This window comes from Sphaeramia orbicularis, chromosome 6 (genome assembly GCF_902148855.1).
Source record: "Sphaeramia orbicularis chromosome 6, fSphaOr1.1, whole genome shotgun sequence".
Taxonomy (NCBI): Eukaryota; Metazoa; Chordata; class Actinopteri; order Kurtiformes; family Apogonidae; genus Sphaeramia; species Sphaeramia orbicularis.
In genome coordinates this window covers 36428758-36448645 of record NC_043962.1, presented here as the reverse complement: position 1 = coordinate 36448645, position 19888 = coordinate 36428758, and the positions used below count along the sequence as shown (strand labels likewise).

The following is a 19888-nucleotide window of genomic DNA, read 5'->3' as shown; positions in this document are numbered from 1 at the left end:
AATTCAATTAGATTTAATTAGCGCCCCCTTAAACATTTATTCACCTATTATTACACCTCCTCTTGCACAGACATACCATCATTTCACCAATATTTACAAAGTCTTGAACATTATTATTATTATTATTACTATTATTATTGTTGTTGTTGTTGTTGTTATAATTATCCAAAGGAACTGTACTGTTCTAGTAAGTTACATGTTATGTAGAAAACCCCATTATATTGAAGAAAAACTAAATCTATGCGCAATAGGAAGTAGTACATATGTAAGGTATGAAGCAGTGTAAGAATAATGAATTCAACAAACAGCTTACAAAAAAGTAGAAAGACGCCTTATATTTTTCCATATTGAAAGTTTAAATCCCAGTGTATGGAGCTGTTGAAAACCTGACTCTGAATGTGACATAATACATTGAGTAAGGGTTGTTGTTTTGCCAGTTAGTTACGTCATATATGTTGAGTAAAGCGCATTGTAATGGTTTCTATCTCAGCCAATCAGAGTGAAGGTCTGCTTCGAGGACCCATATATGACTTTATATTTGCCTGAATACATAAAAAGGGTCTTTTTGCTAAATAAATTCAGTAAAATTCATAAAATCATGAGTTTTACAGGTTTCAAAACATATTGTTTTTTTTCCTGATGAATTATGGTTTTACATTATTCATGTCATATTTTTTGACCGTAGTTTAGGACAGGTAATTGGATAGACAGCCTGTGGGGTTTTTCCTATCACCCTCCGTTGACATTTCACATGCCGTTGCTCTTATTCAATAACACTCGAATATGAAACATGACCGAGTCCTGAACAGATTCATTTCTACTTAACTCAGCGTGGTGTTTTTTTTTACTGAAGGGGTTGGCAGGCGGCACAGGGAGGATGTCTCAGTTGCTGAGGCTTCTTTCGGCGGCCGCTCTGCCTCTCTGCCGGTCTGGAGGAGCCCGAGCTTACCTCTCTGCTGTGACCGGGGGACGGCTCTTCACAGCCGGATACCGGAGCTCGGCTGCACGGGTAAGTGGAGGTGGAGGTTACCTGTATCCACGGATGTAGACAGCTACGACTGTGTCTGCGAATTTCAGACCGAAGAGCCTGCGAAAGGAAAGCCCTACACAAAATGTAGTATTAAAATGAATATACGTATCTGTGGTAGGATTATTTAGCTACTAGTCCTACTGCCAAAACCCGTTAGAAAAACCAGCCAATTCAGAGTTGACTTGAGTAAAATAAAAGCAGAGTATATTATAACCGTATTTATGAGAGCCTGTTTGCTTTAACATAAACCTTTATAACAGTCGGCATGTATTTAGTGCGTCAAATAACACTTGGTGGCACAAGGTGGTACTTTTCCCTTTCTGGGAGCTGATAGCTTGTCAATACATAGCCTAAACGCTAGCTGTTAGCATAGGCAGTTAGCTAACGCACTGGAGTGTGAAGGCTGATGAGTAATATTTAGTTCTTACATTAGATTATAGAGGCTAAAATAAGGTGTATTCTGAAATTCATTGCTACTACACTCCAACTTGCCATGATTATGAATTTTAATGTCTTTTCTTCACTAAATATCCAGTACCCTGCGAGTTACTTAACTTGGCTCTATTGCAGAAACCAAGGCTTTTAAAGCTACACTTGTGTTAAGTAAAGCTAAAGCTAAAATAAAACACTCTGACGTAGACAGAATCATAATCAGGATTTTCTTGTTTGTAAATGTGAAATAAAAATATGTCATAAAGACACGTGGACCGCTCACTTTTCAAGCTTAGTAAAGGTAATAGTTGCATTTTAATTCATGATAATGTTACCTTTTTTTTTTTTTTTTTTTAACCACTAACAAGTAAAGCAAAGCAACATACTGCACAGCTGGTTTTGTCCTATAGCCTTGACCTGGCTGCAGAGGTCTCACAGTCTTTGGGAGAGCCAGGATACTCTTGGCACCAAATATGTCTAGTGTTGCTCACCTAGAACAAATGCCGAGTGAAGGATCTGTAGCCCTGTATAATATATAATGTTTTACCAAAAAGCACATGGCACCATCTATAAACATCTGTCTTCTAAAGCCATGTAAGAAACTAAACCCCTGAAAAGTGTCTCTGCTCCCAGAGACTGTCCTGACTTTCTCTTTTTGACCTCAGAGCATCAGTGAGGTCCAACTTGGTATTAGTGATTGGGTTTTCAAAATCATTGCAAAGATTGTGGTTGGGGTTGAATGTAGCCTAAAATATACTGGTCTAATGTTTGGAATAAATGTGACCTTCAGAGCCTGTTCTGTCAGAAGTCACTGCTGGAAAGGGGCTCGTATAACTCACGATAACTCAAGTCATGAGTTGTTTGTCTGCAGAGTTTTTCTGTTGGTTGATGTGTTTATAGTCTGCTCATGGTGTCTTTCTGCTCTTTTCCAGAACACTGGTGTAACTCCCGCGAACTTCCTGTCCTGTCGTCAATTCCCATTAGCACATCGGCGATTATATTCCGCTGAACCCAAAGGTGAGAATTGCCTGTCAGGTGTTCATTCACCTTCATTATCCCTATTATCATAATTTAAAAACATTATTTTATACTCTTAGCAGTTTAGGTTAATTCACTCAAATTTAATTCACAGTAGTAACATTTGTTAAACGAATCACCTGTCACTTCTGTGGAAGATATGGAATCTAATTACCTTGTGAACGTTTTTCATTTTATCTCAGTACTAGTGATGTGCACTAAATGTTTTTCTTTTAGTTTTAAATGGTACTGTCCTATTTATTGTGATTTTATTTCATATCTTTGGTACTTAATTTATTTTTTGCTTATGCTAGATGTAAAATGGGTTTCAACCCTGCTCAAAGAAGCAGAGTTCTGAAAATAACTCAGGCAGAGCTGGAGGAAAATCTAAGAATGAAATAGAAGTCACAGTAACTGTCTGATGCATTTGTAATCTAACCACTCAATCGTTAATTTCAGATGGAGGAGGAGCATCAGGAGGAGGAGGAGGAGGAGGAAGGTCTGGTAAAGGGAAAAGAGGAGGAGGAGGAGGGAAGGACTGGTGGAGCCGAATGCAGAAGGTCAGTAACATCTTAAGTCAGACTGGATCTGCATTGTTATTGTAGAGCCTGAAAAAAGAAATGTCAAGATTTTAAAACATTTTGAGATTTACTTTCTTCATCCTGAAGAATTAAGTGTTTCAATTAAAACTTCCCCTGTCTGTACCATAAATATTAGGTAAATCCATCAGCCTTGAGACAAATTTTGTGATATTTGGCTATATGAGTAATTGTTTTCGTAAGAACTTGGTAAAAGCTGTTCAATCCTCCTCTTCCTCCTTTTGTCGTCATTATTTATTTTCTGACTTGTGTCTCTGCCGGTCTTCAGGGTGATTTTCCCTGGGATGAGAAGGATTTCCGTTACTTGGCGATCACTGTGGCTGGAATCAGCTCAGCTTTACTCTATTACTACTTCAGAGACAATGGCAGAGAGATCACCTGGAAGGACTTTGTCCATCGCTTCCTGGGTCGAGGCATGGTGAGGGAAATGTGTACAACAACACTTGTATTTGGAAATTTATCTATATATTTGCATGTATGTTTTGTCCAGAGCCTTTTTGGAATAAAAAATAATAAATGAAATGACTGCCTTTTGTCATTCAATGTAAGGCTTTTAACACTTTTCCAACACTGACATAAAAAGACAATGACATTGACATTTTATCATAACTTTAATTATATAATGCTACCAGAGTGAGGTCTGCTTCATAGTATTTAATGGAAAATGAGCTCAAAGTATTTTAGGGTAAAGCAAGTTTATTTGGTAGTAGATTGACATAGCGGTAATTCAAGGGCAGTTGTAAAAACCATAACAAACAATGGGTTTGTACCATTAAACACCAAATGAAAATAAAGAGAATAAAAACTTACAGACGAAAAGTCATTTGGAAAAACCATTAAATGCCATTTAAAAAACAGAACTGTGCTAAAGTGATGCAATGTAAAGTACAAATGATATTTAAATGTCCTGCTGGATTTTTTTCTTACAGGTGGAGCGGTTGGAGGTTGTAAATAAACAGTATGTCAGAGTCATTTTAATCCCTGGAGCCGATACTGACTCGGTGAGAAGACACAAACTGAAATCTGACACGAACCATGTCATTAAAAATATCCTTTCTTTTTTTTTTTTTTTTTTTTTTTTTTTTTTTTTTTTGCATGGTTCAGTATTTAGTTCTGGAAAAAACAAGACACTACTCCAAATCTTCAAAAACTGGTTATAAGTCATAAGACAAAGCTGAGCTGCATTTGTATTCCATGAGTGGTATAAAGCAGCTGAACAGTGAAGGACTGGAGTGGTACAGAGGTTTAACAGTGACTCAGCATTATTCTAAAGGTTGTCCTTTCTCTTCAAGTAAAACTTAAATGCTAATGAATTTGAACCGGTTTTCTTTTCCTTCGTCAGCACCTGAAAGCGCAACATTTTTCTTCCTTAATTTGAACTGTTGTCATTTTCAACAAAATGTTATCATTTCCATTTTAAGCATAAGTGAAATATAGTCTGTTATTTCTAGAACAAACAAAAATGTCATTTCCCTCATACATATATCTATAAATACTGACACTAGTGGTCTCTTTTTTTTTCCAGAGCTGTATAGACAAACTGCTATATTCATGTGAATGTTTCTGCTTGTTAACTTAATTTTAATTTAAGTAAATTAAACTGCTAATTAAATGTTAATTCTTCATTTGTTTCTCCCTGGTCTCTGCTCTTCAGAGCTATGTTTGGTTTAACATCGGTAGTGTCGACACATTTGAGAGGAATCTAGAGGGAGCTCATGCTGCGCTTGGTCTGGAGCCGTCGCACCGACCTGCTGTGGTCTACAGCTCCGAAAGTGACGGGTAGGTTTTACACACAGATGAACACACCATCGCATCATAATCTGTCGTTATCACCGTGTGATCATAAATAATATCTTGAGGCTGCTGTTGAAATATTTTCATGCCATTTTTCTTCTTGCAGTTCTTTTCTGATCAGCATGGTTCCCACCCTGCTGCTCACTGGCTTCCTGCTCTTCACTCTGCGGCGTGGACCAATGGGAGGAGGCCCCGGTGGTGGGAGGGGTGGGCCCTTCAGCATGAGCGAGTCGACAGCCAAGATGATGAAAGACAACATCAATGTCAAGTTCAAAGACGTGGCCGGCTGTGAGGAGGCTAAACTGGAGATCCTGGAGTTTGTAAACTTCCTGAAGAACCCCCAGCAGTACCAGGACCTCGGAGCCAAAATCCCCAAGGTACAGAACAAAAACTCAGAGCTCTAGGGCACTACGGCAGAGTTCTGTACTCGCTGTGTGCTCTAAGACGGAGGTCACCAACCCTGGTCCTCGAGATCTACTATCGGCATGTTTTAGATGCTTCCCTCTTCCAGCACACCTTTACCACCATTATCAGGCTTCTGCAGAGGCTGATAATAGGCTGATCATTTGAATCAGGTGTGTTGAAAGAGGAATACATCTAAAACATGCAGGATAGTAGATCTCGAGGACCAGGGTTGGTGACCCCTACTCTATGAGATTCCCACATCTAAAGTGGACTCTAAGAGATTCCAGTATATCAAACATCCAACCTGCTTTGAAATTAAAAGATCTGTCATTAGTTCTCATGCTGAAGGTTGGGTCTACAGTTGATGATTAGTTTTTTATCAGTTGATCTACCCATTGTTGCTAATATTCTTTTCAGATGCAACAAATGCCCGTGAAATTAGAAAGTGAGGCGTCATGTATTGATTTTAGTATGAATGTTTCTTGTCTGTCAGCACTAAATCTACTCAGTCTAGTTTAACCAGCAGGGGTTTGTTTTTTGTGTTTTGTTTACTACAGTTTGTCTTTACATTGAGCTACTAGTGGCAACAAACACTGACTTTGCACTAAGCCTGGAACTGCATTAAAGATGTTTTATTTTATTACAAGAATTAATGATTAATTAAGATTAATCACACTATTGCCCCCTTAACCGCATATGTCCATCTGCTTATATACTCAGTGACTTTACTAAAAATTGCACAATTTTTAAATGGTGACAGACACTATTTATTGTTTTACAAGGTCATCCTCCACACTGTTTAAATGTCTTTTTGTTAACACATTTATCTGTACTCAGTTTTGACAAAATCAAGTAATGCCTTCAAAGTCAGGATAAAGTCAACATGTTGTTTGTGAGTTATACACAGTGACCACTGGCTATAAAAACCTGAGTGAAAACCTGTACTAATCATCAGTAGTCATCATGCCACGTTTGAGTGCAAACCGACCTGAACTGACCATCGGTACGCTGCTAACAGGATGCACACAGTCAGCTGTAGCAAAGCACTCATCACAGCGTTATATCAGCACTATTCAGAAATAATATCCATACGTTATAGTAATTACATGACCATTACAGATATTATGTGTCCTGAAAATGTCTTGATTTTGGGGTGGGGCGGGGGGTTGTATCAATTCCTCAGTTCTATTTTTTGCTTCACATTGTCTTTAAGTTATCGATTTCAGACCGATAACACTGGTCTACAATTTTTTAGAAATGATTTGCCTCAGAGATTAAATGTGCTAAATGTTACGTATTTTAATAAGATTATTTGGAAAATAAATGACAAAAGTGCCGGTTTGCTGATGTTTTCAAGGTATATGATTAAGTGTTATTACACATATATATTGGTTTATGTACATTTATATAATAGTTTTATAAATCTTCCACTAAATAGAACCTGTAAAGTGAATGTATTCTAATGTGCAGACAGTGTTTTGAAGGAGATCTTGTAGCTCTGAGACAAATATTCCTTTTGAGTCAAACCCATTCTCTCGTTAATTCTTGAATTTCACATTTTGACCCAAGGCTGTATCTTGGAAAGTTCAGCCAACCAGCATTTTTGACTTGATTTTTCTTTATCAGTGACTCTCATGTGGTAAAATTTCATTACTTTTATTCTGGAAGCATTTTCCTTGTAGACCAGTGTAACTGATTATGTATTTTTAATGTCCTTTAATATACATGATGTCATTTTGTAAATATACACTCTACTGCTCACATGAATTAACTGGCTCTCTGTGTGGTATCCCAGGGTGCAGTGCTGTCCGGTCCTCCTGGGACAGGGAAGACACTGTTGGCCAAAGCCACAGCTGGAGAAGCCAACGTCCCCTTCATCACTGTTAACGGCTCTGAGTTTCTGGAGATGTTTGTAGGCGTCGGCCCTGCCAGGGTGAGTAAACAAAGCCCTGAGAGATGCTCATTAAAGCAGAGGACGGTAGAAATGAGGGTCATGTGATGATGAAATGTCCTCACCCAGAAACTCATTTATCTGGAAAGGAGCTTAGGAGACATTTATCAAGACTTGACTTCCCTTCGCTTTAGGTGAGGGACATGTTTGCCATGGCGAGGAAGAACGCCCCCTGTATCCTCTTTATCGATGAGATTGACGCTGTGGGAAGAAAGAGAGGAGGGGGGAACTTTGGTGGGCAGAGTGAACAGGAGAACACGCTGAACCAGCTGCTTGTGGAGATGGATGGTACGCTGAAACACATCCACAGTCTACCCGTCCAGATGTAATGAGGCGTTTTTGGTTGTAATGTCTTGTTTTTGCAGGTTTTAACACCGCTACTAACGTGGTAGTCTTGGCTGGAACAAATAGACCAGACATCCTGGATCCTGCTCTGATGAGACCGGGACGCTTCGATAGACAGATATACATAGGTAACGTTCAACACAGACGGCATGAAAAACAGTTCACGGAACCTTTACAATTTTACATACGGTTTTTGCATACAGGATCACTTCCCATTGTGCCACTTTAATAGATAATATATTTACCAACATCCTGGAAAACAGTACAGATAGTGGGCTCTTACTCACAGACATCAGTGACCACCTACCTATTTTTGCTTTATATAACTGTACTTATAGAAGGAAAAAGGATATCAAAAATTATAAATATATCAGAATAAAAACAGAGGAAGCTATGATTGCATTAAAAAAATGACTTAATGATACAGAACTGGGAGAGCATTTACAAAGAAAAAGATACTGATAAAGCATATTAGGAATTTCTAAATATATTTAACTTGTTATATGATAAAAATTGCCCTATAAAGCAATATAAGAATATACATAAACATACAAATAGTTTGTGGGTCACTAAGGGGCTCAAAATGCCTGCAACAAGAAAAATAGATTATATAGACAATTTGTAAAGCACAGATCCACAGAGGCAGAGGAAAAGTATAAAAAATATAACGAATAAATTAACTAACATTACGAGGACATGTAAGAAAGACTATTATAGTTTTTCATTATAGTTTTTCAACCCTATTGGAAAGATATCACTGTCATATTGTATATTTCATCAGATAACTTGAAAAATTGGTGTTAACATGACAAAATCATCCCCAAAATAACACTAGCTTGCATTCATTCACTGGATATTGATGAATGATGTAAAATTGGTTGATTCTACAACAGGAAATTTTTAGCGAGATATCACCTGAATTTTTACTGAGCGTCTGACACATGATCAGGCCCCATATCTGATACAGTAACTGGACTTGTTAGAATTGTTAGAAAGTGTTGGGTTTTTGTAAGATTCACATTAAATATACTTTTTGATTTTTGTGTCAAGGTCTTAAAATATATGGAATTGAAGGAGATAAAACATTATATTTAATCAGGAATAAAATGAATGAGCATTTCTAGTTTTCATGTTTTATCTTACAGATTTCTTAGGTCCCAGGATGATGTTTTTTCCACATTGTCAAACCCATTTCCTTGTATGTTAAGTATGTCACTTACAGTCATTTCGGAAAGTGATGATAGTATGATTTGTGTGAAATGATCTACATTTTTATTGAGACTAAAATGCTCATTCTGCTTCCAATTTATGGGCTGTAGCAGAAAAAAATGGAATGACAAAACCATCTACTATCATAGTTTTATTTTCCATAATGAAAAGGCAGTTATATAGGTAATGGGTTGCAATCTTGTTATTATTTTTGCAGTATCTTTAGCAGTATTGAAAAGGTCTTTAAAGTCATTAAATTTTACCCCCCAAAAATGTACCAATACCCCAGTAATGGTTTGTGTTTGAATACAGAATGATAACCTTAATTTGATGATGTAGTCTCTGTGTCTAGTGTAATGGTTTATTCCACAGAAGGTTTTCCTGCTGTGTTTTAGTACAGCTTGGGTAATGTTTTGTCATTTATGTCCACAGGTATAAAAATCCTGCAGGAGAAAAATTGCAATTCCCTACAAATATGCCCACTGTAGGTTAGGGTGGAAACTTCAACACAGGAATATAACCATAAAAACCTCCTTTGTGTCTGATATAATTTCACACAGCCCTAAAAATAAACGGATGTACTGTCCTCCCAGGTCCTCCAGACATTAAGGGCAGGGCGTCCATCTTTAAAGTCCACCTTCGACCAATTAAACTAGACCCCAGTCTGGACAAAGACGTTCTGGCCAGGAAGATGGCTGCAGCCACGCCAGGTTTCACAGGTACGGCACAGCTGCTTCACTAAGTAAAGTACTGAAAAACTTTTAATGAACTGTCCTAGATATTAGATTTCAAGTTTGGGATGGTTTACTTTTAGGTTCTAATTAAAAAGTGAACATGTCTTCCTTTCGCCTACATTGCCTTTGAATAAATGTTTTTTTTTTTTTTACTCCACTCAGGGGCTGACATCGCTAACGTGTGCAATGAGGCGGCTCTTATTGCTGCTCGACACCTGAATCCCTCCGTCAACCCCAAACACTTTGAACAGGCCATCGACCGGGTCATCGGAGGTGAGTGTGAATCCAGGACATCCACCATTTACTCCTCCCATCTTTCATTTTCCATTATGTGCTCTGAGTAAATAAAGTTTTGTTTCCCAAGGCTTTGTTTGTTTGCAAGATTGTATTAAACCACAATCTGTGTCTGCGTTTGTGGTTTAGGTCTGGAGAAGAAAACCCAGGTCCTGCAGCCGACAGAGAAGAAGACTGTGGCGTATCACGAAGCTGGTCATGCCATTGTGGGCTGGTTCCTTCAGCACGCCGACCCTCTGCTGAAGGTACAAAGGACCACTGAGCTCTGCTCTGAACCAATGAATGATGGGGAAAGAATGTTTACTGACAAGTGTACCATCTCATCCACTAAAATACAGAAAACACACTTTATACTTTGTGGGGAGACGAGACGCATCAGTCGTTCAAATGTATTTACAGGGTTCATACAGGTGCTTGAAGTCCTTGAAAATTCTTAAATTTCAATGTTGTGTTTTCAAGGTCTGAAAAGTATTTGAGTTTTAGTTTAAGTGCTGGAAAGAGCTTGCAATTATGACTCTGTGATGTGATGTATTTATTTATTATATCCCCGAAACTCCATTTCGGAGATGTCCACATGGAAGATATACTGACAGTTTTTTGCTTCTGAACCCATGAGGACCCAGAGCTACTTTTGTGGTAGTTAATAAAATTTTTTTCTCTATATTTATCTTTTCTGAAGTGATTTATCACCATTTAATTATAATATTATCCTCTGTATTAAGCATTTTTCAGTGAAAATCAGGCATTTTCCTATATTTAATTTACTGATTCTGTAGATGTTCATAAAAGCTCAGATTAAAGTTGAGGGTTATATCAAAACAGAGAAAACTGAAGAAAAATTGACATTTTCAGTAAAATCTGTCATTAACTGAACATAAACCCAGTGTGTCCATCCACTGTCATTTATTAAACTCCATGGGTTTTACTGGTGAATCAATGTTGTAGAAGATGACGGTGTTTCCACGTTCACTACAGAGCCTCTGAACATCCAGATTGGTCATATCTGATGACTGTGAAAAGATGACAAACTGTGTTTTACACCAATTACTTACATGTATTGATAGGATTAGTGGATCAACAGGTATGAAACATTTTAGATCAGTAGATGGTTTTGTTTGAGAGTGGATGTTTGGGTCTTTATGGGTTAAATACATCTGAAATAGGATTCTTGACCATATTTATTATGCGTTATCTGTTGAGTAAAGGCTGTCAGACAAATATAATGAAGTAAAAAGTAGAATATTGGCCTCAGAGATACTGTGAAGGATAAAGTATCATAAAATGTGAATATTTTGGTGAAGTACAAGTACAATTCTTGAATAAACGTTTTCCACTGTGTCTTCTCTTGTATCATGTGACCAGGTGTCAATCATCCCTCGGGGGAAGGGGCTGGGTTACGCTCAGTACCTGCCCAGAGAGCAGTACCTGTACAGCAGAGAGCAGCTGTTCGACAGGATGTGCATGATGCTGGGCGGCCGCGTGGCGGAGCAGGTGTTCTTCGGCAGAATCACCACCGGAGCTCAGGACGACCTGAAGAAGGTCACGCAGTCCGCCTACGCTCAGGTAAACGCCCTCTGATGCTTCTGTTTGGTTCTAGACTGTGTTTGACTCGTGCTGATGCCGTCCTCCTCCTTTTCCGTCCAGGTGGTGCAGTTTGGGATGAGTGAGAAGGTGGGGCAGGTGTCCTTCGATCTGCCCCGGCAGGGTGAGATGGTCCTGGAGAAGCCGTACAGCGAAGCCACGGCCGAGATGATCGACACCGAAGTTCGAGAGCTGGTGGATCGTGCCTACCAACGTACTCTGCAACTCATCGAGGAGAAGAAGGAGCTGGTGGAGATGGTGAGGCTGTAAACACATCAACTGTTTAACCCTTCAACAGCTAGAACTAGTTCTATGGCAAATTCCAAATGAGTTCTTCTCTGCATTCAACTTTTTCTAAGAAATTTACGATCATTTAGAATGTATCGTCTGCATTTTCTCACTGAAATTCAGGTGTTTTCTTATATTTCATTTATTAATCATGTTGATGCTCACAGGAGCTCAGAGTAAATTCAAAGGTCATTATATCAAAACAGAAAAAGTGACTTTTTCAGCAAAATTTACCAATAACTCAATATTTTAAAAGTGAATACAAACAAATGTTAATCGACTCATACAAATACATTGAGTAATCAGACCACTGTCATATTTTGGTATGTGTAATTGGAGATATTTTTGATGGGTTTATATGTAGTTTGGGGTTTACGCATTATACCCTGCATAGTTTAATGTCTGTTTATTTTTGATTACTGGCAGAATGGTGGTGCAATGGTGATAAAACCAATGCAAAGGTGCTATGACTAGTTATTCACTGTCATCTATTTTGATGTGGTAGATAGCCAATGAAAGAATTATATTTAGTTATGAATCTGAAAGTAAGGAAGGGACAGGACTAGATAAACCGTTGCTTCTTTCTGTCCCTTCTCAAACTGTGTTTATGAGTTGATTCCTATGTACATTTATGTTAAATTTATGGTATTTCGTTACTTTTTCTGTGATTAATGACCATTGATGGGTGCATATGTAATTGACTTCTTGCTTTTATTGTTTTTTTTACTTGTTTTTTTTTTTTTACTTCAAAGTTTAAGATAAGTACACTAAACTAAAAAACACCTACATCCACTGTCACTGTCAAACTACATGGATTTTTTTCCATAAATCAATCTTTCACAACATGAGTGTTTCCACGTTCAGTATGGAGCCTCTGAAACTGTATGTTTTTTGAATTAGTTTTATCATATTGACAGGATTAGTTACATTTGCATTAGGGTGGTCCAACAATCCTGGTAAAAAATCAAGTTTCAGATAACCTCAATTAGAACCCTGCATTAGGTTTTGGCATTCAAAAGATGATTTAGGAAAAAAAAATTGGAAGAAAAAGGAGATGTTTTAGAGGTTGCACAAGTTGCTGGAAGTTTCCTGGAAATTGACTAATTGTGCATTTTCAGCATAGCTGAGCTGACCTGTAAGAGAAGCAGCAGTACGAGCAAAACCAAGGTTTGAGTGATTCAGCTAGAAATAAATGTATGAAGTAAGGCCGCAGACATCTGTGGTACTGGAGTGAAGAACTGGTTGTCCTGGCATTCTGTGACTCCAGTGTGACACCAGAGCAGAAGCAGCTGATGGTTCACAACATGATGGAAAATGAAGGTTCTTTGGGTTCCACTAAAGCGTTGGGATGCCCTTAATCCAGCAGATTCTGAAGGGAAGCAGATCAATGATGTTGTCACCACCAGCACCATGCGTTTGTTTGAAACTTTGGATCTGCCACAAACATTCTTCAGAATTCCTCCAGTAGACTGGGCTGATGATGCAGACTATCAGAAGGAGGAGAAAACTGTGCATTCCAGAAAAGTTGTCAATGATGTTGCTGAAAGAGGGGTGGAGCTTATTCAAGACTTCAACTGTAGCCGAACAAAAAATGAAGATCACAAACAGTACTTGCTCCAAGTTGTCAAAGAACACAGGAACATTTTTTGTAATTTCAATAAAGCAACAGTGGTTGCTGGACTTTCTAAGTAACATTTTTATACGAGTTGCAGTTTGATTTTGAGAATAAAATTACAAATTATTCTACTATGCCTTATTCATTTGGCTAGTTCTGTTATAGTATATACAGCAATCTGCACGTGTCTTGTGCAACCTCTAAATATTAATTAATTTGCATAAAATTTGGACCAAAGTAATTTGGCCAGATATGGAATCAAATGCAGGGTTCTAATCCAGAGAATCTTAAAAAAAAATTTTTGGACCACCCTAATTTGTATCGTTGTACAGCTTGGAATTTCTACAACTCCAGCGAGACCATGAAAGTCCTTGGTTTCCGTGACAGGTGGGGAAGCGTCTGCTGGAGAAGGAGGTCCTGGACAAGGCGGACATGTTGGAACTTCTGGGCCCTCGTCCATTTGAGGAGAAGTCGACATACGAGGAGTTCGTGGAGGGAACGGGGAGCTTCGAGGAGGACACGACTCTGCCAGAGGGCCTCAGAGACTGGAACCTGGAGGGAGAAGATGACCCCGAGGAGACCCGGCAGACTCAGGGCAAACAGCAGGCTGTGTAGAAGCCAGGCTCTGGGACAGTCTGAACAGACCTGCTGCTGCACAGAACACTGGGTTTTACAGAACCTGGGAGACGCCGGAGAAATGTTTCCACACATTTGTATTCACAGCTGCAGTGTAGTTGAGTCTAGTCGGCTCAGGTTAATAATTCAGCTGGAGCTTTATCGTTTTGCTCCCGTTCGTCCTCTCTGGGCTGAAAGCTGCTTCACAGGGTACAAAAAACAAAAGGTAGGATGAGACTGTTGTGCTTTAACTGGACTGTTTTTCCACAGGGCTTATTCACACACGTTTCACACTTTTATCAGTACTTTCTTGTTTCTTTTCTCCTTCTCTTCATCTGAGCATATCTGTGATCAGATGGTAATGGAGAAGAAAACAGCCCCCACCTTTTTTAAAAAAATTTTTTTAATTAAACTGAATTTTGGGTTTGCCGTGCAGAAAGCAACATGAGCTGTAGTTATACTTGTAGTCTTAGCGCTCTAAATCCAGGTAAAGGTTCTTTCACAGTTTAATTCTTCTGTCGTCTACAGATACACACTGATCAGGCTCATGACTCTACTCATGTGGAAAAATTGTCAGTTTTTTTACTCATTAATTTTGTACAAGACTGTTGGACAGCCGAAAAGAGCTCAGCACCAAAGCCCCCATGTGTTAATTAAGAGAATATTGTAACAGTTTCAACTAGTGTGGAGTCACAGAGCAGCCATCTTGGATATGAAAGTGGGAATAGAGAAGTGTTTATGTAGCATGAGCAATACGAAAGTAAAACAACATGGACAGATCATGTGCAAACTATGCAGCCTGGTCTGAGTATCGGATTACAGGTGGTATCCAATGGGGTGGGGGGGGGGGCTCAGAGTTTCTTCTATCAACATTTTTTACAGCGGTAAATGCACGTTCACTGAGAAGCACAGAAAATGGGAAATCAGAAAAACACAAGGTGCATCATAATGGTTTTAGAAGAATTACATTTAATTTGTTTAAAACCCTTTGAAAAAGTTGATGAATTAACCCTAACTATTAAAAATCACAAAAAGAACAAGACCCACATGAAACCAGTGCTCATCCCTGATGTGTTGATCAAGAGAATATTAATAAGTGTTTCCTCTGGTGTGGGTTCACAGAGCAGCCATCTTAGATATTGAAGGGGGAATAAAAAAGTTGGTTTGACTCTAATCCAGGGCTGTCAAACTCATTTTGCTTCAGGGGCCATATTTAGCCCAGTTTGATCTCAAGTGGGCCAGACCAGTAAAATAATGACATAATAACCTGTAAATAATGACGAATCCAAATTTTTCCTTTTGTTTTTAGTACAAAAAAAACAAAACAATTAGATTATGAAAATATTTACATTTTACAAAAAAGATGTGAAAAACCTGAAAAAACAGAAACTTCATTTGAAAAATTAGTGCAATTTTAACAAATATTCTGCCTTGACTTATTATTTATACATGTGCATTACACACAGTGTTACATAAACATTTGGTAACAGGCAGAATATTGTTAAAATTTTGGAGTTTGGAACTAAAATTTGAACAATTTCTGTAATATTCCATCTGTTATTATTAACACAACTACAGATCACAGTGAATCCATAAATGCACAAAACATTTAGTAACAGGCAGAATATTGTTCAAATTGGACATTTTGGGTTCATCTTTGTTTTTATTTATGTATTTATTTGCATTTTATTGTGAAAGAGTAGTTTGTAAATGTAAATATTATCACAGTGTAATGTTATTTTTTTCACTTCAATTTTTTCCACATAATTTTTCCCAAAGAAAATTTGTAGTTGTCATTATTTATGGGTTTATTGTGCTGTGTTTTTACTGTAGATCACATTGGTCTGTATGTGGAACCTGAACCAAAAGGATTTGGACAACCTGGACTGTTCAGGCTAATTTTTGCACTTTCATCGTGCAGGGCCGGAATGGAACCTTTGTGAGAGTGAATAAATAATGGGTCAATAATGTTAAAGTGCTTTGGGTGTCTAGAAAAGTGCTACATAAATCCAATCCATTATTATTATTATTATTATTATCATTATTTGGCAGGCCAGATTTGGCCCCCGGGCCGCATGTTTGACACCTGTGTTCTAATCCAATGAGAAGCGTTACAATTAAAATATACATCTGGACACAAATGGATGACACAAAACATCCACAAACTCCATTTAAAACCCTGGTCCTGCAGTGGATTAGTGGTCAGAAAGGCACGTTAAACATCTGCAGTGTCTTGAATATTTTGTGTGACTTTTTTTTTATGTGGAAATTATGTCACATTGATTAGATTTAATTTGGGGCCTTTCAGTTTCTGAGGTGCACGGTGGAAGATTTGACACAAAACGGAAACATTTCCTCCTGACGTCCGCCAGGCTCTGTACGATCTCCGGTTAAATGTTGAATTTCTTCACCGAAGCTGCGAAAAGGCCTTAAAACAACCAGGCGACTGAGACCAACCAACAGCCGCCGCTCAGAGCTGCTCTGTTTTTGATATTCACAGGGATGCTGCGAGAACAGACTGACTTCTGTCTTCTTTTTTTTTGTATTTATTTTTTCATCAGAGGGTTCTGCTCTCTGACTGCAACAAGAAAAAAGCTCAAAGTGATTTTTTTTTTCTTTTTTTACAAGTTACAAGTTTCTAGAATTGATTTTACTGATGTGAAACTTTTTAACGCAGCAGTTTCTCTCTATGAACATATTTGACTTTGGGATTTATTTCATATTAACATCTCGATGCTGCAAAGTTTTAGCGGAATTATCTGCTTTTTTTGATTGTATAAATTCTGTGCGATAATGACTTGGCAAGAGGCTGCTACATCACCAGATAACTGACTGAGAGGAAACCTTTCCTATTTCAGTTCCCTGAAGGATTCCTACGAGGACGGTCTGAAGGATACGTCTGCCTGAAACATTAAAGAATCATTTAAAAAGCCATTAGAGACGACTGGAGGCTTCATTTTTTGTCACTCTGAGCTGAAGACGACTTTGTAATCTGTCTCCTCCCTCAAGTCGGTAAAATATGGAAATGAACTGCAGTGACATATTGTAGACTTGAAGCTTTTATCGTCCAAAAACAACTTTATTCATTTCACCAGAATTTCCCTTCATCAACTTTAATTTATTACAACTAAAGACAAATGAAGTAACAAATTGTTTTGGACAAATTAGGCCACGCATGAATAATTTTAGTTTTATCAAAGACATTTTTTGCCGCATATCCTCTCATACATCTTATAGAAACTAAGAATGTAATAATTTGGGCCGTTTTGAATGTAATAAAGCCAAGAATGTAAATAAAATGTTTGACTCCATAAACCCATAATATAAGTTATTATTGGCTCAAACAGATCAGTCATCAAGGATACATCCCATGTCGCTCTCACACTCCTTAATTATAGTCGTAAGAGCTAATTTGAGAATTATTTGTTTAACAGTGTCTTTATTTAGAATACTATTTATTTGCTCAGATATGTGAATTCATAATTTCATGCATGGAGGAATATTATACCATTTATAACTGAAGTATGTTTGGTATTCAGGAGATGAATGAATATGACGACTGCACTGCAAACTGCAACAAAACAACTTTTATTTCCAAGAAACACAGTCCTGTTTATGTTGTTTCATTATTGGCTGCAGTTATGACATTTTCAAAGGATTTTTATTTTGAACACCAGACCAATAATGTAATAATCAGCTAGTAATGTAACTTATAACATTATTGCCAAGTTATTATGTTATTGTGGGGGTGTCAAACATATGGACCACAGGTCAAAATTGAGGGTCCAATCTGACCAATGAGATGCATTTGTGAAATGCAAAATTAAACTAGAAGCACTCGGAGAGCGCAGACCTCTGCCAAGGCTGATCAGTGCCCCCCCCCCCCCCCCCCCCCCCCCCGTGGGCCCCCCTACCCCCGATCACCACCAAAATTTAATCATTTCTTCCTTATCCCATTTCCAACAAACCCTGAAAATTTCATCCAAATCTGTCCATAACTTTTTGAGTTATGTTGCACACTAACGGACAGACAAACAAACCCTGGCAAAAACATAACCTCCTTGGCGGAGGTAAATATTACAATGAAGACATCAACCGTCAAAGGTGACGAAATTAATTTAGTTTAAGGGCCTTGTACAGACCAGTTTGATCTCAAGTGGGTTAGACTTGGAAAATACTACCATAATAACCTCCAAATAACTTTTGACAACTCCAAATTTTTCTCTTTTAGTGTAAACAAACAACAGGATTTTAACAATATTCAGTCTGTTCCTACATGTTTTGTGTCTATAGCTCCACTGTTACCTGTAAATTGTAACGTACACGTGTAAATGAGAAGCTAAGGTGTAATACTGCTAAAACTGCACTTATTTTTCCTAAGAAACTTCAGGTTGTTCATGTTAGTCAGATTTTTAAAGGATAGTTTGTAGATGTAAACATTTTCATACAGTAATTTGACTTTTGTTTTCATTCTAAAACAAAAAAAAATTGACATTATTTATAGGTTATTATTCTGTTATTTTTCTGGTCCTACTCTTGAGATTAAATTAAACCGTGTGGCTCCTGAACTATTTATTACATTTAAAATGGCCTTAATTATTGCATTAATGTTTGCTGCACATCAACACAATGAAGCAAAATGTTGCTGTATTTAATCAGATGAATTTATAATGAATAAAAAGAGGCTTACTTCTATATCTTGAGGCTCCAACACATCATATTTAAAGTCAGGGAAAGTATATTATAAGAATAATATTAACCTTGTGTGTATTCAGAAAACTTTTATTTCCAAGAAACACAGTCCTATTTATATTTCATTATTGGCTGCAGTTATGACATTTTCAAAGGATTTTAAAAAAAATGCCAGACCAATAATGTAATAATCAGCTAATTACGTAACTTATAACATTATTGCCAAGTTATTATGTTATTGTGGGCGTGTCAAACATATGGACCACACGTAAAAATTGAGGGTCCAATCTGACCCCTGGGATGAATTTGTGAAATGCAAAATTTAAAAAATATTACAATGAAGATATCAACTGTCAAAGGTGACAAAATTAATTTAGTTCAAGGGCCTCGTACAGACCAGTTTGATCTCAAGTGGGTTAGACTTGGAACATACTACCATAATAACCTCCAAATAACAACTTTTGACAACTCCAAATTTTTCTTTTTCTTTAAGTGAACAATATTCAGTCTGTTCCTGCATGTTTTGTGTCTTTATAGCTCCACTGTTACCTGTAAATTGTAACGTACATGTGTAAGTGAGAAGCTAAGGTGTAAAATCGTTAAAATTGCACTTATTTTTCCTAAGAAACTTCAGGTTGTTCGTGTTACTCACATTTTTAAAGGATAGTTTGTAGATGTAAACATTTTCATACTGTAATTTGACTTTTGTTTTCATTCTAAAACAAAAAAAAATTGACATTATTTATAGGTTATTATTCTGTTATTTCTCTGGTCCTACTCTTGAGATTAAATTAAACCGTGTGTGGCTCCTGAACTATTTATTACATTTAAAATGGCCTTAATTATTGCATTAATGTTTGCTGCACATCAACACAATGAAGCAAAATGTTCCTGTATTTAATCAGATGAATTTATAATGAATAAAAAGAGGCTTACTTCTATATCTTGAGGCTCTGACGTATCATATTTAAAGTCAGGGAAAGTATATTATAAGAATAATATTAACCTTGTGTGTATTCAGAAAACTTTTATTTCCCAAATCTAATGTACTGTTCATTATCTGAGCTTTGACAAGTGGTGTGATTCTTTTTAACCTCACAGAGTAGAGATTTAACAGATGTGTAATGTGCATTTAACACGATAAAACTCATTACAAACTGTAATAAGTCTTTCGGTTAAATCAGAAATGTTGTTTTTTGGTGTGAATCTGAGCTGCTGGCAGAAAATCTCTACCTCTACTAAGTGTTAAAATGCAAAAATAAACTGAGAAATAAATTCAGCAACAAA

At 37.4% G+C, this 19888-nt stretch overlaps 1 protein-coding gene across 1 annotated transcript; it reads left to right on the top strand.

Annotated features, from left to right (window-relative positions):
- The first annotated feature begins 723 nt into the window (after positions 1–723).
- Positions 724–14678, top strand: afg3l1 (AFG3-like AAA ATPase 1). The gene is made up of 16 exons (XM_030136992.1): positions 724–1009; positions 2395–2479; positions 2939–3039; positions 3347–3496; positions 4008–4079; positions 4733–4857; positions 4979–5249; positions 7073–7210; positions 7363–7516; positions 7594–7701; positions 9376–9501; positions 9679–9789; positions 9940–10055; positions 11173–11373; positions 11455–11649; positions 13682–14678. Exons 1-16 carry the CDS (start codon positions 878–880, stop codon positions 13907–13909), a joined length of 2313 nt encoding a protein of 770 aa, XP_029992852.1. The 5' UTR covers positions 724–877; the 3' UTR covers positions 13910–14678.
- The last annotated feature ends 5210 nt before the right edge of the window (positions 14679–19888 follow it).